General features: G+C 33.2%; 1 protein-coding gene across 1 annotated transcript in view; it reads left to right on the top strand.

Moving 5' to 3' along the window:
• The window catches only part of HDAC3 (histone deacetylase 3), a 134,910-nt gene that overhangs the window by 10,998 nt on the left and 96,677 nt on the right, over positions 1 to 27,235 (top strand). The window contains exons 2-5 of the mRNA XM_090405260.1: positions 7,904 to 7,986; positions 8,356 to 8,498; positions 17,739 to 17,820; positions 19,900 to 19,956. Of these exons, the coding sequence (XP_090261386.1) occupies positions 7,904 to 7,986; positions 8,356 to 8,498; positions 17,739 to 17,820; positions 19,900 to 19,956 (365 nt within the window). The remainder of the gene's footprint in view (positions 1 to 7,903; positions 7,987 to 8,355; positions 8,499 to 17,738; positions 17,821 to 19,899; positions 19,957 to 27,235) is intronic.

Below are 27,235 nucleotides of genomic sequence, written 5' to 3'. Positions count from 1 at the left end.
AAGGATTAAACCAAGGATATAATTTCTTGGCATCTTTAATTTAGAGTGACAGGGAGGTTCGGTTCTTGCTGGCCTGGTTGGTCGAATGATTAGCATGTTCGCTCTCCAACCAAGAGGTTGCGGGTTCAAATCTCGCCATAGGTATGGATGTTTGTGATTGTCCTACAAACTTTGTGTGGAAAAGGAATCTGTGGCCCTTCCACTTATTCTAGCAGAAGACATCATTGCCAAAACCATTTGAGGTACAGCAGTAACCATAAGGTGTCTACGGATATCAAATGTGGGGAAAAAAAAAAAAAAAAGGTAGGTTCTTTGGTGAGTGTAGACACTGAATTGGTTTAAGTCACAGTTTGATATTTTTAATATCAAATTGTGGAGTGGAGCACCTTAAACAATCCAGGTACAGAAATTTCCCGGATTAACAAAATGAGAGTGCAGACCTCCCACCATCAGTCTCTTGACTCCATGGAGGTCTGGCATTAATAATAATAAACAAATTGTTTTCTTCTAAGATGTTTTGAAAAACAAATTTCATTTAAATTATAAATTCATAATTTTTGATATTTAATATTACTAAATTTCAAAAGCAATCTTAGGGTTGTAGTTGTTTAGGGATTATTTTAATCCTCTTGAATGCACTAAATGAGCTTTCCTGTGGCATTTGAAATTGATATTGTTAAAAGAATATTTGTAGAATACTTTCATTATTATGCCAAAAATGTTCTAACTTGTCATTTTGCCAAAAAATGTTCTAACTTGTCAGAAAAAATATTGTTATTGATGTAATCACATATATGTTACTTAATTATATCAGTAGACTGTTTCCTTACTCATGGTTTAATAAATGATACACCTATACAACTCAAATGGATTTCCACTTTTCCTTTTTCTTTTCTAGTTGTGCTATTAATATTTTTAATGTTCTATAAATAATTTCAATTATATTTGTATTTATTTATTTTGTTTCTCCAAGAAAATTTTTTTGATCTTTAAACATTTTGTACATTTCTTTATTTGGATTAGTTCTGTTAAGGACTAAGCATAATTTTCATTTGATGTATAATAATTTCTTAACTTTTAGAATAAAATTCTTTAAAGAAGTTAACAATTTAATAGACATTTGATTGCTATTTTTTTTACTATAATTTTCTTTATAGAATTTATTCTTTGTAGTAAATCATTGCAATTTTACATTTCCATAATTTATATATTGTACCTCAATTTATCATCAATTTTCTAATATGTATCCTCAAAGGGTGTTCAGGCTATTATGACAGCATTACATGATTAAGTTTAAATTAGTATTAATCTTCTATCCACAATGTTCCTCCAAATTGGTCTATTACTTGTCAGCACTCCAATATTGTTATATCTAATATTTCGTGCTTCTAAGACACTTCTGACTGAATCAATTCACCTAGACCTTGGTCTTCCTCTTGGTTTCTTTCCTGCCATCTTGGCATCAAACACCCCTTTTGCTAACCTTTCCTCTCCCATTCTGTTCAAGTGATCATATCATCTTAGATTAGCTTTACTTACATATTTTTGAATGCCAACAATGTCACATTCCTTTCTAATACCATCATTTTTTATATGATTCTGCCATTGATGCCATCTGTTCACTTCGATAATTTTTCTCAGAATCCAGTTATCTGTGATCTCTAGTCTTTGATTAAATGCTTTATTTCTAATCCAACTCTTAGATCCATAACTTAAACTGGTTTGAACACTGTCTTGTATACTTCTAGTTTAGCATTTTTGCTAATTTTTCTCTTATGGCATATAAATTTACTCCGCTGGCTACCCACCACACCAGCTTTGCTTATTCTTTGTCTGTTTCCAGATTTAATTTACCATTTTCACTAAAAACTGTGCCTAAATAGCTAAAATATTTTATTGTTTCTATAAGCTCTCCATTTAGAATGCAGTTGATGTGTTCAATGTTTCTGCCTATTTGCATAGTTTCATACCTCAGCTTATGTGAGTGGTTTTCATCTTTATTTATGATAGTGAGTAATGTATGTTTAATACATTTTAAGGCAAATGTGGCATTGCTTTTTGAAGACTATCTGGTATGACTTAATTTTTTTAAAGTTATATTACTGCAAAGAATTAGCGAAATAAATTCCAGCGAGAAGTAGATGCTGAAAAAGAAAACATGTTGAATGAATGTTGCTCCATCACAGGATAAGCCATAGTATTTCCAACACAGTTTAAAGAATTATTAGAAATGGAAGCATAAATTACTGTTGGACTTTCCATTTTTATTCTTGCCTGTAAACTCCATTGTTTGCCTGCTGCATTATCTGTTTTGGTCTTGACAAATTTTTTTTATATGAAATTCATAAACTCAGTTTTTTTAATATGACAATATTTGTCAGATTTTCCAAAAACTGTGACTTGGAATTAAGGTAAAAAATGTTTCATAATCTCCCTACCAGATTTTAACGACTCTACTTATATAAGTTTAGACTTGTGCAAATTATCCTAAAAAGGCTATATAAAAATTTTACTCGGTTTTGCAGAAGACCACTATTTTGTGGCCTTCTGCAAGACAGAAGTCCTTGTAGTGCTTGGTAATTTTTTTTTTTTTTTAATTATTTATTACTGTATTTATATTCATACACTTATATAAATTTTGGTTTTGGTTTGTGTGCACTCTGGTAGAGTAGACTCATGATGGAAAAAAGGTGACAGAAATGAAAATAGATATCTTACTACAAATAGATGGTGCTTTAGCTTACCTAGAGATTCATGAAGAAAAGAAAGAAGCCACTGTTCAATCATTTCTTGATAATTTCTTGAGAAAGATCAGATGGCCAAATTACCCATGGTTTGGTTTTTCTCATATTATTTATACTGTATTATATTGCTTTACATTAATAATTACATATTGAAATATAATTTGTGTGCATCCTCTGAATGAAACTACCAAAAATAACTGAAAACATTATTATATTACTGTATATATGTACTGCAAACATGTTAGCAGCAGAGTGTGATTAACAGGTGGAGTGGGTAAATCAAACTTAACATAATGGTTATGTAAATTGGGGTCTTTCTGTCTGTAATCTTAAAATAAGTCGGTTTTTCCACACAACTAGCATTGAGCATAGAATCAGCTATAATAGAAAAATATTTGGATTCCTTCTTCTCTTCATTAATAAAATTGATTGTTCTACATAACCTACATCAGCATTTCCCAAATTTTTCCTACGACAGAATACTTCACAAATTTCTGAAATTTTAATGGAACATCTTGGTTAGAGTCGCAGCATTTAAAACCATTCCAAACTCATATTAATATTAATTTTGATAATTTTTCACGGAACACAATTTGGGAAACCTTGACCTGCATAATTCAGAAAGTCTGGTCAGAGGGTCGAATTCTGGTTTATTGGAGCAGAGCTCTCATAATATCCATCTATAAACAGGGGAATAAAATTGAGGGTGAGAATTAGAGAGGTATTTCCCTACTGAGTATTCCTGGTAAGATTTACATATACTTGAGAAAAAGGCTAAGAACAAGTGTTGAAGGGAAGTTTGGTGAAGAACAAGCTGGATTCAAACCAAATAAAGGCTATCAGGATCAGATTTTAATTTTAAGCAAATAGTTGAGAAAATCTTGGGAATATAACAAGAAATTGTATTTACGTTTTGTTGATCTGGAAAAAGGCATATAACATGGTGCCAAAAGGAAAGCTCTTCAAAACGCTACAGTTATATGGTGTAAATGGGACATTATATTGAGCAGTACATAGCCTCTATTTAAGCTGTAAGTCAGAAGTGAGAATTGAAGGAGGCACAGGAAGATGGTTTGATCTTAAATCAGGTGTGCAACAAGAGTGCACTATCTCCACTGTTATTTGTTATCTATATAGATCACATTTTGAAGGAAAGTGGTATTAGATCTGATATCAGAATTGGTGATATTAATCTTTGCACTTTACTTTATGCAGATGATGTTATATTTCTGAATAAATCCAGCACAAGTCTGCAAGATTCCCTGATTAAATTGAATGACTGTTGTTTATTTGATATGAAAATCAGCAATAAAAAGATAAAGATAATGAAAATAGGCAGAAATATTGAAAACTTCAACTGTATCCTGAACGGTGAACCTATAGAATAAGTAAAACGTTTCAACTATTTAACACAATTTTTAGTGAAGATGGTAAATTGTGAATATGTACATAGACAACAGAATTAGTAAAGTTGGTATTGTAGGAAGACAGCTGAATAAATTTATATGGAATAACAAAGAAATTAGTCAAAACACTAAATTGAGCTGTATACAAGACAGTGTTCTAACCAATTTTAACTTACAGATGTGAGAGTTGGGTTAGAAATAAAACATTCGATCAAAGACTGGAGAGCTGTTTGAGAGTTCTGAGTAAGTTTAGTGGAGCCAACAGATGACATCAATGACAGCATCATATTAAAAATGAGGATGTAAGGATAGAACTTACCATTGTTAGAATTCAGAAATGTATTAATAGAGCTAATCTCAGGTGGTATAGTTACTTAAATAGAATGGGAGAGGAAAGATTAGCAAAACAAGTGTTCTTTGCGAGGTTGGCAGGAAAGATCCAGAGGAAGACCAAAATATAAATGGATTGATAGTAAAAAGTGCCTTAAAAGACAAATATAACATTGGAGTCTTGACAGATAACAAATTAATTTGGAGGTAAATTGTTGGTTGGAAATTAGTACTACATGAAAAGTTACACCATTACTTATCATAGTTATCCTGTACACCCTCTGAGGGTACATATCAGAAATTTAATGATGATGATTGTTCTGCAGATGTTCCAACATAATATCAAGAAATTAATTCTATATATGTGTGCATATGTGTTTTATTCTTATTAATATATTTTTTAACATTAACTCTACACGTAATAGGCGGAAAACCTATAACACAGTGGTGCTGTGTGTGCATGTGGTTAGAGAGAAAGGACTCTGTAAAGTTGAGGTGTATTCATTGGAAAAAAAGTATAACTGTGTATTGATGTTCACCAGTATCTGCTCATGTTCTTAGAGAAAAAACACAGGATTATTAGTAGCCAGTTTGGTGGAGTAGTACTATTGAAAGCACCTGTAAAAAAGAGAAAGCAAGACATCATGCAGATACAGAACATCTATGATAAAAATTATTGGAAGGAGTCTGTGAGAGAGGGAGGTCACCTGTTAATCAGGTTGCACTTTTCTGTATACAATCAAGAATTCATAAGGAGATTTTGAGTGCACTATGCCAACTATGAGAATATTATTCTACGGCCTTGTGGATTTGGGATTTACAAGTGTTAGGAATTTACCAGGAGAGAAATTGTGTTTTGGAAAAAAAAAAAATGCTTTTTAGAGGCTGAGAAGATTATGGATAATGTGTTTATGCCAAGATAAGCCAGATGTGAAAATCAACCCCAAGAAGAGAAAATTTAACTTGACTGGAGTTGGGAACATTATCAAAAAGTAAGGAGGGAACTAAAGTCTTTCTTCTGGGAAAAAGTAGACAAGACTGTGTTTTGATATCATTGAAATTCACTAGAATTCATCCTGCATAAGAATGGTGAGGAAATTGGTATTTAAGACATTGTTTATGGATGATCTTGAAGCTTGATTCATTTAAGTACTACAAAGTTTTACGAATGAAGATAGGACTGTCATCAGCCAAAACTATAGATAATGTTTAAGGTTAGAGAGAAGTCATTGAACGCAACATTGGTAAAGAAATTGGATAAGAGAAAGCAATCAATCCACCACGACATACAGTGCATTACCAAAGAGAGAGAAAACTGGCAGTCTGATCACAAAGAGCAGGAAGATCATAAGATAGTATTTTGTAAGACTGACACAAACATTTTGTATGCCTGACACAATCAAATACCTTGGAAATATCAAGAGTGACCACATGACTTTCTCCAAATTTTTTTATGACTTTTGTCAAAAGGTAGGTAAAATTAGTGTTTCCCAAAAAGCGGCAGAATCCATATCGATGATCACTAGTTAATTGGCAATGTGTCACTTCCACAAGAAGGACCATACACTTTCTAGTATGTCCACAATAAGCCAACAGTGACTTTAGTTTTTTTCATAGCCTTATTGAGTAAACACCTAGTGCAAATGCACCTTAACAATCAGGCATATATTATGAGGAACATACAGAAATGTGTGCAAGAGCAATACTAGATAACATAATGCAGGAAGTGAAGAGAAAGTTTCCAAAATGTAAATTTCATCTGAATCATTAGATGGGTCCATGTATTGATATGCATATTGCCATCTCATTACATATGGAATGAATGAATAGTCCCTATGTTACAATAGATGTCTCTTGGCAGCTGTTGCATTTCCCATGCACTTTCTCGTGGATACCTTGTTTTTGTTTCTCATTGCACTTCTTGCTATCTTGGTAACTCTCTGTGTTGTTTTCACTATTTTTTTTTTCAGTGCATTCTTTCCCAGAATTTCAGGTTCCTTATCCATTATAATATCTTGAACTAGAGACTGCATAAGAGAGAAGTTTACTACCTCACAGCTTAATACACTGATCTTCCTAAAAACTTGTGTTTGAGGTGATATTTGCTTCAGGTGGCTAAAAAAAAAAGTCTCGGTTTGCTGGGAGTGCATATTTTTACTCTCTTGTAATGCATTTCCAATAATAGACTATATAGCATCCATCTCTGCATTGTGTAAAAGAGTTTTTCTCAAATCGGGTTCCACAGAATCCCAGCTTTTATGAGGACATCTCAGGGACTTCACAAATTTTAGTTAGAATTTAGTTCAAAAATACAAAATAATTTATAGTTCAGTGCTGTGCCATCTTGTGAATGGGAACAACAGTTCTTCAATATCAAGATGGAGAATTTTATTCCTCTTTTTGTTTTAGTATCAAGTAGTTGAATACATCCCCCCCCCCAAAAAATTCCTGTTCCATGTTAGGATCACTGGCCTGTAACAGCGGTTACTTGGCTCTAATAGTAATCCACAGAAACCTAATTATGTGCATGTATGCATATCAGCAAATTATATATGAGGGAGGAAAGAAGTTTTATATCAGCTTGTTGATATGTATATGAATCAGTCTCATATTCATTTCATTCATATAGCAAATATAGCATCCTTCCCATTCTACCTTATCTTGACTGTCAGCATTTGATTTTGGTAATTTATCACATGCATTTACAAAGGCATAAAAATATTGCTGTGTATGCATTTCCTCACTTGTCACTACAATTGTATCCTTATAAATGTAATTTAATTACTTAAAATAATGCCTTTCTTGTTTTAAAAACAGTTGAACAAATCTAATCTCAGAGACTTAACCCATTGATCCAATAAATATAATAATCTCATTTATGCTTGTATAGCCATAATGCAGGTTTTTACTGTTTGCCATTGCTCCTGAAAATTAAATTCTTTATATAGTAAAGAAATTCTTAATTGTGTTATAATTTCAGTTTAACAATTCACCTCTTAATTTAGTCCTTCAGCCTATGATAACCATATTTAATATATTTAGTTATATTTCATATTCATTCAATTGATTATAAAAGGGAAGGTAAATGGAGGAAGAGGACAAGGAAGACAAAGAAAATCTTGACTGCAGACATCAGACAGTAAACTGGCATGAACTCTGAGAGGCTACTCAGAATGGCTAAGAATTGCTCAAAATTTTCCAAGGTGGTCGCTGACCTCTGATAAGAGATGGCACTTAAAGAAGAAGTTATATTTACTACAGATATATTGGAATTTTTTTTATCACTTTTTGTATCGTAATATTGGTTCAATTTCTTGCTTATCTGGACAGATTAAATACAAAGTTCTGTTTTGTTGATTTACTTTTCATAAATTTTATAAGTGGTCTCAGCATATTAATACAGAATTTAATATTTTGGTTTAGGTCAAGGACATCCAATGAAACCACATCGACTGGCTGTCACCCATAGTTTAGTGTTACATTATGGACTATACAAAAAAATGCAGGTAAGTAATTATCTTATATAGAAACTTGTGCTTAGGAGAAGTGAGAAAGGTGGAGATTTTTCTAATAGGGAAAAAGGCAACAAAAATATTCAATGGTTTTAAAACTTTCAACGTAAGGTCAGAAATGTCTTACATGCAAAGCATTATCTTCCCTGTGTTATAATGGAAAATAATGGAAAGGACATCAAGCCATCAGCACTCATTTATCACAATTAAAATGAAACTTCTGTCAGCTAACATAAGAATTCCTTTGTTTATCAAAAATTCATTTGCATATTTCTTTTACCCTAATTTCTTTATTACTGTAAATTAAAATTTTTTGTTTTATACAGGATTGTAGACTAAAAGAAGCATTATTTTATTTTTCAGATATACAGACCATATCGCGCTAGTGCACATGATATGTGCCGCTTCCATTCTGATGAATATATTGACTTCCTTCAGAGAGTTACACCACAGAATGTTCAAGATTTTACAAAATACCTTAGTCATTTCAATGTTGGTGATGATTGGTATGTAAGGATTTCTTTCTTAACCAGACTATATTTCATCATTCATAAATTTAACTTCACAGCCTTGAAAAAATATTTGCTTTACAGTACATATGTTTAATTACTAGTCTCTCTTTTTTATTCAAGACTGGATTAATAAAATTGGTAAAAGCATTGACCAAGAAAGTTATTTTGAAAGGCAAAGGAGTCATAAATTTCACACAAATTTTAGAAAGTTATATTCAGACTTAGTTTTAGATATATTATTATGCATGGAGTAAGTGTTATTTAAAAAAAAAAAAAAGCCTAAATTGGGACCTGGGTTCTCAGTTTTTTTTCTTGTAAAATCTTTAAATCTTCTTTTCTATAAAATATTACTTTTCTTGCAAGTTTTAAGCAGACCAGTTGTTGACATATATATTTGGCACCAGATGTACATATCTAAGCAGCCTAGTTGAAATCTACATATGGCAATGAGTTACCATCAAGTTCATAGTTGAATTAGGTGATAACCCATGGAAGTTCATCAAAAAGAATTTACTGTTCATCAGAAACTGTTCAGTTTGTGTGATGTAGAAACTAGTCATATCAGCAATATCAGAAGATTGGTTAGATAAAAATAGGAGAATATATTCTAGAGGATCATGTTAAATTGTGAATGAAAGTATTTTGTAAATTATAATACTTCATTCATATTTAACATTCCACCATGTCATAAGCAAGATTTGTAAATATTATTTGTTGTTAGTCTCTTGCTTGTAATATGTTATTCATATAAATGCTTTGAGTTTTGTTTGTTATTAATTAATTATATAATCTTAGGATATGTAATAATAATTAATTACTTTATTCTGTAAAATTTATAAGACACTGTGTATATATAAATTTAAATGTACTTTATACGAACTGTGATATATATATATTATTTTATCTCTCTAAGTGAAAATAAATTTATGGAATTTTACTGATGGTATTTGATTGTCTAATAACGGAGAAATGGAGTTATTTTTAGTTAGCTCGTGCGGAGAGCGTGAGCTACTGTGTATGATGAGAAAAGTCAGGATATAAGCTGAACTGGTTAGAACCGGATTTTGGCGGGAAAAAGAGAATGCAGTTAATTGGAAAACAAAAGTAAAAAGTAAGAAGAAGCCTGGGAGACAGCATAGAGATAGGCAGTGAGTGGCAGAAGGGGAATTAATATATGCCGAAAATTGACTAGGAAAGGACAAGGAATTAATAGGCATTCTGAATTACTTCTATGGGAGTTCTGATACTACGATAAATTCCAAATGTTTAGTGGAAGAATAGTGCAGAACTGAAGTTGATACATAGAAGAAAATAAGGAATTAGTAGATAACTTAAACCAAGTGCATCAAGACTTGTGTATTTCTGTGTCTATAATTCAGTTATTATAGTGGAAGATTTCTTTGAATTGTGTTGCCATAAAGTAAATGTCAACCAGAATTTCAAATGTGCTATGCAAATTTGATGTGTAAAAGCTGTTGCCCGGTAAGAATTGTCCTTTCTATAACTTGTGCGAAGCAATACCAGTTAACTCCGTCGGACATGTTTTCACCTTGGCTGTAGATTATATCAATTAATCATTGGATGTAAGATGTATTGAAGTACTTTGCCTTCGAAATGATAAGCGCTATGTTGTTCTGTTACGTGTTAACTGACTGAGAGAGAATATAGAAATATCTGTCATAAGATTAGCTGTTGTTACATTTGGAAAGTTAAACTTTTAAGAACTATTTTTAATCTGATTGACTGCGCATAAAGAACTGAAGGGTGAATGTTTGTTAGTTAATGAATTATAATTATTCTGAATACTTTGAACTGAGCTAATATATTTATGATTTAATTCATCTAATTGGGTAGAGAGAACTATGTGAAAGAATTACTGATGCTTGAAGAATTAAGAAGTGTCAACATTAGCCATAATCCTCAAACCTAAATAAGAAGTTACTAATATCTGAATACGAATTTTTGTAATTGTTTAATTTGATAACCTTTTGCAGATAATTATACTTGAATGTATATGTTGTACTATTCCACATTAAATGTTTTCTTTTGTTGAGTTAAACTTGGTGTTTGCCTGATTTTCTTTCATTGCACCATTCATAAAATTAATCGGACCTTTGCGGAAGCCTTAAAAGCTATTAATAACCTCAGCCTGAAGATAAAGTGATTATATCAGTATAGTTGATGATTGATTCCTCTATATTATTTAGACTAATCTGAATATAGGGTGCCGCAGTATAATATAAATTTCTTTATATTCAGATGAGTATCAATCAACAACTAATGAATAAAAACAGAATTTAAAGAAGTAAAAATAAGATTAACAAACCAACAAAAATTGAACAGGCAGTTAGGTAGGATGTTCCAACAATAACCCATGGAAGTTCATCAAAAAGAATTTACTGTTCATCAGAAACTGTTCAGTTTGTATGATGTAGAAACTAGTCATATCAGCAATATCAGAAGATTGGTTAGATAAAAATAGGAGAATATATTCTAGAGGATCATCTGTCAGACACTACAACTGATGAAAATCAGAAAGGTGGATGAATAATCAGTTCATCCATCTTTCTGATTCTTGCTCTGGGAAGTTGCCAAACATCTTGAGGTCTCTGTCAAGAAGGGGTTTATGTTCAACTATAAGGCTGATGATTATGAGAAACTCAGGAGAGTCATCTTGGAACAGTGGCATCTCTTGAGAAGCTACGAGGAAAGAATGTCAGTAGTGCATGGCAACTAATCAGAGACTGCTTGAGAGTAGCAATGTCAGACTGTATACCCAAGGTCAGGAGGATAAACCAAGTTGGAATTAAATAGGTGAGTAGGGATATAATGCAAGAGCTGCAAAAAAAGAAAGAAAACATTGTGGAGGAAATATAGAGAAAAAAGTGATCAACATATTTGTGAGCAGTACAAAGTGCAAGCAAGAAGGATGACTAGTATGGTAAGGAAGACCAAATCAGACTGAGTGAGAATTAGTCAAACAGGCCAAAGTAAACCCAAAAGAGTTTTTTCAATATGTAGCAAGTAAGAGGAAAAATGACTATGGTAGGATGATTAGCAATGCTCATAGTATGAAGTTGACTGAACCAAAAGAAATAGTTAAGCTACTGAGTGATCATTTTGCAAAGGTGTATCATCCAAGTGGTGACTTTACAGTTGTTAATGTAAGAGAGATGCATATCAAAATTGAGGTTGATGAACAGGAGGTGTTCAGCATATTGAAAAATATGAATGCGAATACAGTAGTGGGACTGGCATATCGACCTGTGTACTACATGAATGTGTAAGAGAATTGGCATTGCCTCTGACGAAGTTGTTCAATCTAAGTCTCAGCTCTGGCAGAGTTCCAAGGGAGTGGAAAGAGGGTAGGATAGTACAGTACCCTTGTATAAAAGTTGCTCCAGGATCGCAAACTACAGACCAATTAATATATCAGGAATGGTTGTTAAAGTATTGGAAAAGTTGCTGAAAGCTAAAATACAACAGTATTTTACCTTTCAGCAACTGGTGGATAGGGATGCAATACTCTATAGTCGACTGCAATGCTTTGTAAAGGGAGGGTCCTGTCTTAATAACTTATTCTAACTAACTAACTACAGCAGATTGAGTTTTGTTCCCTTAGTGTTAGTTATTCACATGTAATGTCATTTTGATGCCGTGAGGGTACTGTTGCTTTCAGTGAAAATACTAAGATTATGAAAATTAAATTAGTGATGATTGTGTATTGAACACTGGGATAGGCCAGTGCTAAATTTACCATGCACTGCTGTAATTAACATTACAGTTGTTACAAACAAAGGTAGTGAAGTGAAGAGTGCTACACCAGTTAATGCTACAGTTATCCATAAATGTGACAACCTTATTGCCGAAATGGGAAAACCGTTGATGTGTAGATTGATGATAGATTGGATTAAGGGATCAGGCATATTTCCTTAATTCAAGCCAGTGCCATAACCAGGCAGGTGCACAGGGCCTGACATGGGATATCAAACGAATAATCAGTATTATATTTTCATTTTCAAATTTTAAATTTTTCTACCATGGGGGCCGATTCTGATTCCATATTTGATTAAAGTTAAAAATTAACTAATCTATTTCTATCGTATTTGTTTTTTTATTTACTTTTTTTCCAAAAAAAAGGTGGACTGAAAATAAAATCTTGCACAGGGAATGTGCAAGAGAATTCTTTCTTTTATGCTTACACGGTGATCAGAATACATTATGGAAAAATATGGAGACAACTACCGTGTTATAGCAAAACTTTAGTTTAATATATACCAAAATCAACACTCAACGTTTTGACCTTCATATCAAGGCCATCATCTGGAGCATACATACATATATATATATATATATATATATACAGAGAAACAAGCTACACTACAATCTACATGGTTTGCTAAAGTTACTGAACAACCATTACAACAATTATTGGCCTGACCTCTGGTGGAAAAAAAAAACCTTTGCTACATCAAAGCTAGAGTCCTATTATTATCTGTTGGGTAACAAAATTAAATTTGGCTGGAGAGCAACATGTTTTATATATAAAAAAAAACAACTGTGATTATACATATAAATTTCAACCAATTAGTATGGAATAGTTTCCAATAAAAGCTGAAAATTGCTTAAAGTCCTAAAGTATGCTAGATACTAAGTAGGCGGAATATGTGCCATCCAAATTCTTGGAATTTTTATGCCACCATTATTGTTGAGATTGGGGTAGTTAATCAGAATTTCACAGGCTTCTTTAAATTTTCTTTCATACCAGGTTTTGTATGATGTAAAGAGCAGGTACTTTTGTAATCAATTTGGTGTAGGGTGTTGAGAGAGTGATCTGAGAGGCCTGCTTCACCAAAATTGTTATATTTAATGTCTTTTGTGTTCTTTTTTACGTATAGGGATTGTATGCCTAGTTTCACCAATATAAGGTAAGTTACAGGTGCAGTAGATGCAATGAACTCCAGGATGTGCCAATGGGAGGAGAGGATCCTTAGAGGAGTTGAATATGTTTTTTAATTTTATAGGTGGCTTAAAAGTGGCAATGATATTATAATGGTGTAGGATTCTATTGATTTTTTCTGATAACCCTTTAATGTATGGGATGGCTATGGTTTTACTGTAATCTATATTCTTTTTTGATGAAGTTATATGAAGAACTTTATTAATAGTATTTTTGTTATAGCCATTATTTATAAATGTATTGCTAATAATCTTTAATTCTTGTTTAAGAGCTTGTTGATTAGAGCAAATTGTTATAGCTCTGTTTTTAAGGGTGTTAATGACTCCAAATTTTTGCGATGGTGGTGATATGAGTTAGCATGTATATATTGGCCAGTACGTGTCGGTTTGTGGTAGACTGAAGGATAGACTGTCTGAGGGAAGACTTGTGACCAGCGTATCCAGGAACGGGAGTGAATTCTGATTTTCAATTTCGATAGTAAATTGTATGCATTCATGTTATTTGTTCAGGTGGCTGAGGAATGTGTTTAAAGTTTGTCGGCCGTGACAAATACAACTAACTGGAAAGGAAAAGGATGCCTAAACATACCAGAGGGCAAATTATTCTATTCAGGAAGAAGAGACAATGTACATAGAGAAGGAGTTATAATCATAATAAAACAAAATTTTACTGCAAGTATAACAGATATTAAGACTATTTCATCTAGAATAATATGAATAAATATTCATAAATATGAATAAACTTTCAGAGAACAGCTAAAAGATGTAATGGGGAAATTTGGAATTGGAACCGAAAATGAAAGGGGAGAAACTATGCTCAATTTCTGCAGAGAAAACAACCTTGTCATCTCAAACACAATGCTTTACCATAGACCTAGTTTTAAATACACCTGGACTTCACCAGACAGAGAAATACGAAATTGTATAGATTATATCCTAATTAGAAGTAAATGGAAAACCTCAATCAAAAACGTAAGAATGCTCAAAAGCCTAGATCTGGATACAGACCATGAACTCCTCTCTGCAACAATGCAGATAAAATTCAAAGTCAACTATAAAAGAAATAGAATTGATAAACTCCACATGGAAAAGTTAAAAAAAATAACCAAATAAGATTAGACTACATTAGGAAAATTGAAGAAATAAATAGGACTCAAACAGATGAAACCAAAAACCTTTGGAAAACAGGAAAAGAAATATCAATTAACTCGGTAAGGGAAACTTTAGGAATTTATAATAGCTCCAATAATAAATGGATAACATCTGAAATTTTAGAAAAATGTGAAAAAAAAAAAAAACTAAAAACAAAAATAAACAGACATACCTCAGAAGAAAACAAGGAGAAATACAAAAAAGCTCATAAACGAAATTGATAAACTCTGCAGACAGGCTAAAGAAAACTGGCTAAACAAAAAAGCAGAAAAATGCAATGAGGCAAATAAACGCCATAACTCAAAAACATGACGCCTTAATGATCCTTCCATCAGAAGTGGAGAATGCTCTAAAGCAAACGAAACCTGACAAAACACCAGGGATAGACCAAATTCCATCAGAACTCTGGACAAAAGGAAAGCAAACAACTTTGAAATTCCTTACCACACTTTTCAACAAAATCATTAAATCAGGAGAAATACCAGAAGATTGGAGAAGAGGAATTATCATACCAATTTACAAGAAAGGTGATAAGAAAAATTGCAAAAATTACAGGCTAGTCACATTACTCAGCCATGCTTACAAAATATTTACAAGAGTCTTACAGAACAGAATAAAGAGCACATGAGATCATTCTTAGTGAAGAACAAGCAGGCTTCAGAAAGAATCGCTCCACATTGGATCAGATCTTCATAATACAAAGACTAGCAGAGCTATACTGGGAACATAACAAAAATATCTATTACTGTTTTATAGATTTTAAACAGGCGTTCTACTCAATAAACAGTTATTAAGAATATTAAAACAGAAACAAATCGATGAAGATACCCTAAATTTCTTAGAAAAATATTATAGCCTCATAGAAGCAATAATTAAATTCAATAGGATAACAACAGATAAAATAAACATCAGTAAAGGAGTAGCCCAAGGATGTCCATCTTCCCATACCTTTTTACCATCTACCTAAAGGATATGGTTAACCAAGCCTTGGAAGGAGATAAAGGGGTCAACCTAAATGGTTATAACCTTAATAACATATAATATGCAGATGACATTGTAATGATAGCAGACACAAAAGAAAAAATGGTGAACTTAATAACCAAACTAAACAATACGGCTAAAGAATACAGCATGACCATAAATACAAACAAAAAAAAAATCTTGATAATTGGAAAAAACAAAGAAAAACTAAACTTCTCCTTGAATGGATCAACAATTGAACAGGTAAAACAGTTCAACTATTTAGGAACAGTAATAACAGAACACTTAGATATCATGACCACTATTAAACATAGAGTATCGACTGCATGGTCATCATTTAATAAGCTAGGTAAAATCTGGAAAAATAATATTTCCAGTAAATTCATAAAGTCCATAATTTCTAAAATGAATGCTGATCACCGTGTAACACTAAAAGAAAGGAAAAATACTAAAATCTCCAAACCTCGAAAAATAAAATTATATAATGCAGTTATAATACCCACTGTGCTATATGCTTTAGAATCTTGGACACTGAAGAAAACAGATAAAGAACAAGAAAACAAATGAAACTGTAAGTTTCATTTGTTTAAAAAATGAAACCTAAATGCACAGACTCATTAATAGAAAAGATCAAAAGAAGACAACTTCAATGGTACGGACATGTTGAGAGAATGTCATCAATCAGAATACCCCACCTTGCTCTGTATGCAAGATTGAAAGAAAAAAAATGAAGACCAAGAACTAAATGGATAACATCAATAAAGGTCAACTCTGGATTACAAACATATAGGCAGCTCATCAGCCATGCAAGAAACGGAGACTCCTTAGTATATATACACTAAAAATGGAAATTTGAAATTAGCACAACACTAGCTAATTGTCTCATAAGTAAAGATGTTTAAATTATGTTGGGTAAATAGTAATAGGGTTCATCAACTAACTTGTATAGTGAATGAACAAGAGGCTGCAGTTAAAATAGAACATCGGATCTCCACTTTTCCCCCACTTGCAATATCTATGCTGAAGACATCGTGTATATGTAACACTGAATGAGTACTGTATTATCACCATATCTAAGATAGGAATTAGGATAAGTAGCAGATAGTCAGTAGTCTAAGATATGGTGATAATACAGTACTTCTCTGTACTAATAGGGAAGAGCTAGAACAAATCCTTGACAGAATTAATGAGATCAGTAAGAACAGAAGACTTAAACTCACGGCTAGTAACACAAACATTATGATTCTTGAATAAAGTCTGACAGAGAAGGTAATGAAAAATAAACATAACTTAATGGAGAAATAATTAAGAAGGCCAGCAAATTTGAGTACTATCCATTGTTAATGTGAAGAATTACTGTTCAGAAAACAAGACCAAGGAAGAAGAAGGAGATTAGGAATGGCTAGGATAATATAGACTTCACTTGTCTGGAAGAATAGATATATCACTGCAGGAGCAAAGCTGAAGTTTCTGGACATGGCTATTTTTTTCACTAGCTACCTATGGATGTGAAACTTGGTACCTAAAGAAATCTTATAGGAAAAGGAGATTTTTTTTTATTGAAATGCAGTGTTACAGGAAAGTACTGAAGATCTCATATACTGAATAGCAATAAAATGGATGGGTGCTAGAAAGGATCAGTAGATTTTTAAGTATATTGACATATGAAAGCTGAAATACTTTGGACACACAGAAAGAATGGGGGTGGACTTCTCTAACAGTAATAGAAAAAGTTCCAGGAAAAAGGAGAAGGGTAGAAACAATCCAACTCCCAAGTTGGATTGTTTCTGAGCAACTGGTCTTCAAAGAGTTGTAGTCTCAAGAAAAGCTTAGAATAAAACCACCTGGCGAGAATTTTTGCAGCACATCACTGAGGTGTGGAGGCTTGGGAGAACAGATATATCACTCCAAACGTCAGCAAATGCCTGGTGAAAATTATATTGTAACTTGCCCTGAACACTGGCTTTAAAAAAAAACAGATGCCTGGAATATTAACTCACTAGCATATTATATTTGCCAACAATAGAAACTTTTCTTCTTTTTTATTAAGTTGATATATTTTCGAAAAGTGTGATATCATGAAATAAAAATAGTGCTGCTAATTTCAAATATATATTACTTATTGATTTATTTTACTTACAGTCCTGTTTTTGATGGTCTGTTTGACTTTTGCTCAATGTATACTGGGGCATCCCTTGAAGGTGCTGTTAAGCTAAATAACCAGGTAAAGTTTAATATCTTGCACACACACACACACACACACACACACACACATATATATATATACACCATATATTTCGGCGTATAAGATGAGGCCTAAATTTTAGGCTATTTTTAGGTTTTAAGCTTATGTCAGTTGTATAAGACGACCCCCCAATTTCTTCTTTCTTGTATTAATGCAACTTTAGGTATTGTTGTTATATCCATTATTTTTTTTGCATAGCATAGATTTAGTATTTATGTGAATTACCCTAATTAAAAGTGATTAGCCCCAATTTTAATTAATTATTAATTTTGCATTTTTTTTAAATTTTAGGATTATTAAAATTGTTATCATTTAAAATCATGGAACCAGCAACAAAATGAAGAAAGCATGAAGCTTGATTTAAACTAAGGGTAATTGAAATGGCAAAGCAAACTAATAACTGTGCTGCCGCAAGAAAGTTTGACATGACCGAGAGGATGGTAAGAGAATGTGGAAGAAAGGAGATATTTTTAAAAAAATGCCAGAGAAAAAATGTGCGATGAGAACGGGGATCACCCGATGGCCGCAACTGGAAAATCACGTTGCAGAATGGGTATTCTGCAATGAACAAATGCAGAATGGTTTACAAGAAATATGATTAGAGCATATGCACTAAAATGGTCAAGATTGAATCCAGATGAAAGTATAGAATTTCAAGCTACTTCAGGATGGTGTAATCGTTCTGGTAATATGACAAAAATCGAAAATTGCTCAAAAACTACTAGCAGATCTTGACCACAAACTTACCACTTTCCATAAATTTATTATTCATTTGAGACAAGAACATAAATTTCTATTGTCAAATATTGGAAATATGTATGACACTCATTATACTGCGACCAGGCAGTATAAAGAAGAAACGCAGTTTATTAGTATGGGATATGTTTCGTAGTCATTTAACTGAGAATACTAAAGTCTTCTAGAAAAAAAAACACAAAAATTGCTGTTATACCAGGTGGTTTAACTTCTATATTGCAACCGCTAGACGTCTGCTTGAACGTCTAGTGGTTGCAATATAGAACCATTTAAAGATCACATGTGAGAAGAGTGAAATAATTGGATGTTGTCTGGTGAAAAATCATTTTCAAACGGTGGATCTATGCATGTTGCATCACTTGATATGTTGTGCAATTTTGTGATCAAAACATAGAATAAAGTAAAAGTAGAGACTGTAATAAAATCATTTAAAAAATGGTATCTCTGATCTTATGGATGGTATGGAAGATGATCTGTTGTGGGACACTGATGATGATGAAAAAGAAATCAATTCACCGGATTCAAACTGGAATCTTATGATGATCATTTAAACAATGAATCTGAAGAACTATTTTCAACAGATGAGGAAGAAAATTAACATGAAAATTGAGGTTAATAATTATGATTTGTTTTTTAAGACTTACATCTATTGTAATATTTTAAATAAATTTATGTAGCAAAAAATTAATCTGATTTGTTTATAAACACTGCCTATTTCTCATCCAAGAAATTAAGCTTCCCTTTTTATACTCACCGTATAAGACAACCCATGATTTCGAGGGGTTTTCTGTAGTATTTGAGAGTCGTCTTATATGCCGACATATACGGTATATTGCTAATGTGAAATGGTATAATTTATTTTTATTCAAAATAAGTATGCAGTTATGAAAATAAACTTTTTTTTTTCATTTAATTGCTAGATTCCCTTCAACATATTTGCTTAAAAGTGGCCTTGAAAAAATTAAAATATAGTAAATTGCACAGTATCTGGTCACTCATTAACACTTTGTATTTGGCTCACTCCAAATAATTCATATCTGCAACTGTAATCACTGATGATTAGCTGGCAGTTATGTGCCCAGGGTGGGGTAGGGGGAGAGTTGCAAAATGCTCCAGATTTTTAATATTTCATAATGTCTCAAATATTGGGACAGGAAATAATAATTCTAAGATTTAAAGAAAGATTATATGAAAAATATCTTTTTTGCAATGCTGAAAAATTCTTTAATAAATACCAACCTTTTCCATTATTAAAAAAAAAATCCATTGAATAATAATTTTTTTTTCTTTATTTTTCTACAGTGCTGTGATATTGCCATTAACTGGTCTGGTGGACTGCATCATGCAAAAAAATTTGAGGTGAGTACTAGGAGGATCCTCTGATACCTTAGAAGATCATTCTAAGAAACTTCTTTTATGATTTATGTATTTGTATGCATGCCAGCATCTAAATTAGATGCTTCTTAGCTTATTTCTCTATGAAAATTTGTATTGGATGACAACTTAATAATTTTTTGAGTCCTTACTTGTAGAGAATAATGAGAGTTAGTATATTAATGCATTTTTTTTTATTTCATGCTATGTGGCATATCCTCAAAGTTAATACATATAAAAACACACAACACTAGTGAAAATATACTTGTAAATGTCTGAAGAGATGATGATTTATGCACTAGCCCAGTGGTTCCAACCTTTTTTTCCACTTGTGTACCCCTTTTTTTAAAATAGCTGTTTTGAAATACTGACACTTTTGTTCAGTGCTTATCTTAATGTAAAATACTGGAAATGAGGAAATGTATATGATTTGCATGCCTCAGATACTACCTGAGGCACATCCCTTTTTACTATCACCCAGTGTGGGTGTACTCATAGCTGTGGACACGTGCTGAGAAGTACTTGCCAACGGGTTATGATCCACATCCAGTTTTGGTTTTTTAACTGTTCCTGTTTTCAACCTTAAGGGGTGCTTAAGGGTCAAAGCTGTATAACTGAGAGGAGACTTCCACATAGCTTTTAAAGGAATGCGGAGAACTGACCAGGGCTTCTGACCTAATGTCCAATCCTCACCTTCTCCTAGTGCACCCTGTTGGGTATCTACCTGGATACTGAACGAACGAGGATGGGCTGGCAATTTGGGATTTAGCTGACCAAACTGTATTCTTATTGGTTAAACCAAAATAAAAAATGATGGTACAACATGACAAAATTTCATGCCGGCTGGGGCGATGCCCGGTTAAACAAGGCCCCCGTTATTTTCGCCAGGGAACCAGGGCAAACACTGAAAAGTCAGCTACTGGAACAAATCCTAAAACCCACCCCAACTCAACATCACCAGAGTTCAAGATTGGTACTATCAACATAAGAAGCCTGAATGACAAAGAAATAGAGCTAGCTGAGGAATTAGATAAATTTCAGATCGACATAATAGGATGATTGAAACAAAAAAGACAAAAACTGGTGAGATCTTTCTGAGCAATAAATACAAAATGTTATATTCAGGCAATTACAATAAAGGAAAAGAAGTAGTAGCCATAGTATTCAACACAAAATACGAGGCTAATCTTCTTGAATGGCAGGCAGTCTCAAGTAGAGTAATGTGGACAAATATGAGAATGGGGAACTGGACAATGAGACTTATTTGTGCCTATGATCCCACAGAAGGTTCTACTAAGGTAGAAGTGGAGGAATTTTTTGACGCTTTAGAAAAAGCAACTGACACAATGAAAAAGGAAAAGTTGGTCATTGTCATCATCACATCATTATTATCGAATTCCTCCCATGTACCCACAAAGGGTGTACAGGATATCATAGTACTACATGAAAACAATTACATCATTACTAACTTCCTATCTACAATTTTCCTCCAAATCAGTCTGTTATTTGTCAAGACTCCAACATTATCAGATCTTGTATTTCTATCATCTAAGGCACTTTGTACCGTATCAATCCACCTATATCTTGGTCTTCCTCTGTGTCGTTTTGTTGCCAAACTGGCGGAGAACACTTATTTTGCTAATCTTTCTTCACCCATTCTGTTTAAGTGACCATACCACCTGAGATTAGCTCTACTAACGCATTCCTGGATTCTGAAAATGTCAACTTCTTTCCTAATATCCTCACTTTTTATATGATATTGCCATTGATGCCATCTGTTCACACCTATAATCTTTCTCAGGACTCTCATATCTGTGGTCACTAGTCTTTGGTCATGTGTTTTATTTCTGACCCAGCTCTCAGATCCATAAGTTAAAACTGGTTTGAACACTGTCCTGTATACAGCTAATTAAGTGTTCCGACTAATTTCTCTCTTATTCCATATGAATTTATTCAATTGACTTCCCACCATACCAGCTTTGTTGATTCTGTTGTCTATTTCTATATTTAATTTACCATCTTCAGTAAAAATCTTGCCTAAGTAACTGAAATGTTTTACTTGTTCCACAGGTTTTCCATTCACAACACAGTTGACATTTTCAATGATTCTGCCTATTTTCATTGTCATTGTCTTTTTATTGCTGACCTTCATACCATATCTATTAGAACAGTTATTCAATTTAGTCAGTGAATCTTGCAGACTTGTAGCGGATTTATTTAGAAGTATAACATCATCCGCATAAAGCAAAGAGCTGACATTAACATCTCCAATTTTGATATCATGTTTAATACCACTTTCCTTCATAATGTGATCCATATAGATAATGAATAACAGAGGGGATAATGTATATCCTTGTCTCACACCAGATTTAACATTAAACAATCTTCCTGTACTTCCATCAATTCTAACTGCTGACTTACAACTCAAATGAAGTATTACTTGATATAATGCCCCATTGACACCATATAACTGTAGCGTATTGAATAGCTTCTCTCTTGGCAACTTGTCATATGCCTTTTCCAAATCGACAAAACTTAAATACAGATCTTTGTTATATTCCCATGCTTTCTCGACTATTTGTCATAAAGTGAAGATCTGATCCTGACAACCTCTATTTGGCCTGAATCCAGCTTATTCTTCACCCAGCTTTTCTTCCACAATTCTTCTCAACCGTTTCTCAATATACTTGCATAGATCTTGCCAGGAATACTCAGTAGGGAAATACGTGTGTAATTCTCACATTCAGATTTATTTCCCTTTTTATATATGGGTACTATGAGAGCTCTAATCCAATCATCAGGAATTCGTCTTTCTGTCCAGGCTTTCTGAACTATGCATTGCAGCCACTGTAAGACTTTTATACCACCATACTTCAGCATTTCTGGTCGAATATCATCTACTCCTGCTGACTTTCCACATTTCAAGCCTTTGATGGCTTTTTCTACTTCAAGTATGGATATGTATTCCTGACTACATGCCTGGTCAGTGTTTTTTACCCCTGTGCTATTATCACTGCTTGTTTCATTTAGCAGTTTTTCAAAGTAATTACTCCATACTTCAAGGATATCTTTTTCTCCCGTTTTCATGTCACCTTTATCATCTCTAATTCTTTTTACAGCACTCTTTCTTCCATTCCTAAGCTTCTTCAACAACCTCCAGAATACTTTGCCACCTTCTTGATATTTATTTTTTATGTTCTTGCCAAAGTCCTCCCATGACTTTTGTTTAGCTAATTTTACACAGTGTTTAGCATTCTTGAAATTTGTCTCTGTATTCTCTAAGAGCACAAGCTGACTTATTTGCTAGGAACTTTTGATAGGCTTTCTTCTTTTCCTTCACTGCCTCTTTAACTTCCTGTGTCCACCATGGAGTTCTAATTTTTCTATCCTTGCAGACAACTTCACCACATGCCTCTCTAGCTGAATCCACCAGGGCTTTCTTCAAGGCTTGCCACTGAATCTCCAAGGTTTGATTCCTGTTCTCAAATCTTTCATTTTTTCTTCAATAATCTTTGTGTATTTTAGTCTACAGTTCACATCTGAGAGCTGTTCAACTTTCATTCGCTTTAAAACTTTCTTACATGTTCTTCTTTTCAATATGAAATTCAATTTTATCCTGCTCAAGACTAAATAGTGATCACTTCCAATTTCAAATCTTCTGTACACTCTGGTGTCCTGCACCAGGGAGAAAACATCACTATCAACAATAACATAGTCAATGAGACTTTTCTTATTCCTAGCCTCTTCTCTCCATGTGAATTTGTGCACATTTTTATGTTGGAACGTGGTGTTAGTAATTAATTGTGAATCTGCTTATTGTGATCACGGATAATATTATCCGTGATCACAATAAGCAGATTCTAATATATATGTTACAGTTAAAGTGATAAATCCGGTTATTATTAATAATTACCGGTTAAAGTGAATAATTAGAATTAATCACTTTAACCGGTTAAAGTGAATAATTCCTAGAGGAGTCTGGTAAATTTAATAAAAACATGTTTATAGGTTTTATATACAGGTTTTCATTCTCAATAGAAATTATAACAGCTTAGGTTAGGTTAGTTTATAATGAAAAAAGGAAGGAAAGTGCTTTTTTTGCACTCAATGAAATCAGAAATCATTATAAACTAACCTAACGTAACCTTTATCGGTTGGAAATCATTATAAACTAACCTAACCTTTATTGATTAGGTTAGTTTATAATGAAAAAAAGTAAGGAAAATACTTCTTTTGCACTCAGTGAAATCAGAAATCATTATAAACTAACCTGGATGTCGCATGTTGAACCAGAGTGTAGTCGTAGTTTATCGTAGGCAGATTAATGGGGATGAAAGATAAACGTTGTTTTGGGCGAGCTTAATGATTGCGGACAGATAAATGGGGATAGCAAATAAAAGTTGTTGTGGGCAGATGAATTGGAATAATAGATAAATCAGAGAAGAACTGATCAGTGTTTTTCTCCATTGATGAGGAAAGAGGTACAGCAACAACGTTTATTTATTATCCTCATTCATCTGCCCACAACAACTTTTATTTGTTATCCCCATTTATCTGCCCGAAATTATTAAGCTCAGCCCACAGCAATGTTTATCTTTCATCCCCATGAATCTGCCCACATCAAATACGACTACACTCTGGTTCAACACGCGACATCCAGCTGAGTTTAGGTTAGTTTATAATGATTTCTGATTTCGCTGAGTGCAAAAGAAGTACTTTCTTTACTTTTTTCATTATAAACTAACCTGACCTAACCAATAAAGGTTAGGTTAGTTTATAATGATTTCCAACCGATAAAGGTTAGGTTATAATGATTTCTGATTTCATTGAGCGCAAAAGAAGCCCTTTCCTTACTTTTTTCATTATAAACCAACCTAACCTAAGCTGTTAAATTTCTATTGAGAATGAAAACCTATATATAAAACCTATAAACATGTTTTTATTACATTTACCAGACTCCTCTAGGAATTATTCACTTTAACCGGTTAAAGTGATTAATTCTCGTAGATTATTCACTTTAACCAGTGATTATTAATAATAACCGGATTTATCACTTTAACCGTAACATATATATAATTTAACAGTATATTTTTAGTAATGTAACTTTACACTCGTTATGTCATGTTTTTTTTTTTCTTAGCTTACCAGATCCATTTTGTAATTTTTATATCAAGGCCTGTGGGAATGGCATTGTATCCATAATGCTAGGCTTCCCGAAGAAAGACCATAAGTTCAATTCTAGTTGCCAACTAAAGGACCTTCTTCTGAGTCTTTCTTCAGCTGGTTACTGAGATGTATTTGATCTCTGGTATAGGCAAGTGAGATTTTTCCTCCTCAAAAATTGGATTTTTAATCGTGCAATTCAAGAAAATCAACTGTGGAACTCGCACTATTTTAGATAATAATTAGTATTTGTTGGTGAGAACCATGTAAAACTTTTTAAAAAAAACTATTTAATTACTAGTTGTGTATGATGTTGCATACATCTTCAGATTTGAATACAATTGGTGAAAAAAAAGTAACAGATTTCTAAATTAATAACAATTATATTTTGAATGAACATAAGCCAGATGTTCAATATAGCATTGAGATATTAGGTACATGGCTCATTGCAGTGTGCTGTGTAACTTCTCTCGTTGCCTAATTCATTACTTCCTTGTGCATGCTGTTTGCAAGCTACATAAAAAAATATTAGATAAAATAGCAAAAATACTCGATCAGTATACAGCTTGAACATAGCCTTCATGCTGCTACAAAAAAAAAAAAAATGTCCATGCTAATAAGTTTACCAACAGGAGTGTACAAAATTTTCTGTACATGTGGCATCTGTTAATGTTGGACAGATAGTTTGATATGGAGAAATTTGTCTCAAAGAACATATCAAATATGTGGAGAAGAAATAGGCTCATAAGTCGCAATTAGCATTTCACACTTCTTCTTTCACTATGCATTATTCCCGCTTCCTATCCAGGGTCTGCGTGTTACATAGATGCAACTTCCAACCAACTTGTCGCCTTGTTAGTACCACTCCCAACCAACCTGCCGCCTAGTCTGCCACTGGGGGGGGGGATATATTCTTGATTGTAGAAGCGTATGTTCACGGGGCCAGTTTGCCTGCTTGCGGGATGAAAAACGCCAGATAAACTGGCGTAAAAAACTCTACTGCCCACACCCAAGACCGGCTAACTTGGCTATGCCTGAGGAAGATCCTCAGGTTCCTCACATCTTCGACGGGAATCGAACCTGGGACACTCCTTCCCCAGGCATATGGTTGCGAAGCGCAAAGCCACTAAGCTGACCGCGTAGACAATTAACATTTCACATTACCAACAAAAAACAGGATATTTTGGCAACTCACAAAAATGCCATACATAGAAGTCAACAACTATGTTCATATACGTAAAGAAGCTAGCAAAATGATATGACATCCAACCCAGTGTAATAAAAATTAGGGTTTCAGTTTAAATCAGCTTTGGTCAACATATATCAAAGACCTTCATATTAATGAATTAGGCTATGAGAGAAGGTACACAGCACATTGCAACATGCAATGTGTTGTGTAACAACCAGGAGCCATGTGCTTGACATTTTGATGCTGTATTCAACATCTGACTTGTGTTCATTTAAAGTATAAGTTCTTAATTTAGAAATATGTCTGTTAATGCCTTTGCCTTTTTTCCTATTTGTATCGAATCTGAAGATGTATGAAACTAGTAATTGAATGTTTTACATGGTTCTTTCCTGACAAATACTGTGGACATTTCAATCCACAGAAACCTCAACTCCATCATATATTTTACAGCAGTGTTATGGCCGAGTTGGATAAAGGGAATGGATACACTATGATAATATTATGGCCGATTTTTCTAAGGCATTTGATAGGATACCACACGATATGCTGAAAGTTCAAAGGTGACATAGCAAAAGTTGTAAATACAACTCAGAGGATATTTGCTATGCTGAAGTGAACCTTGACATGTAAGGATAAGGAAATAATTTTGCCTCTTTATGAGACTTTGATAAGACCACCTGCATTACTGTACGCAGATTTGGTCTCCCGGTTTCCAAGGGGATAAAGAAACTGTGGAAAGGGTGTAAAGAAGAGTTACAAAGATTATATCTGGATTATGGGATTTAGATTATTAGGACAGATTGCGAGTATGTGGATTGCAGACTCTGCTTAACAGGAGAAAGAGGGATGATATGATAGAGGTCTATAAACTTTTGATGGATGTTATAGCATTTCAAATGATGAAATTTTTCG

Source organism: Typopeltis vanoorti, chromosome 15 (assembly GCF_054136105.1).
Source record: "Typopeltis vanoorti isolate ZY-2024b chromosome 15, IOZ_Tvanoo_1.0, whole genome shotgun sequence".
Classification (NCBI taxonomy): Eukaryota; Metazoa; Arthropoda; class Arachnida; order Uropygi; family Thelyphonidae; genus Typopeltis; species Typopeltis vanoorti.
The sequence above is the reverse complement of the archived record's forward strand: the minus strand, read 5'-3'. Positions and strand labels throughout refer to the sequence as shown.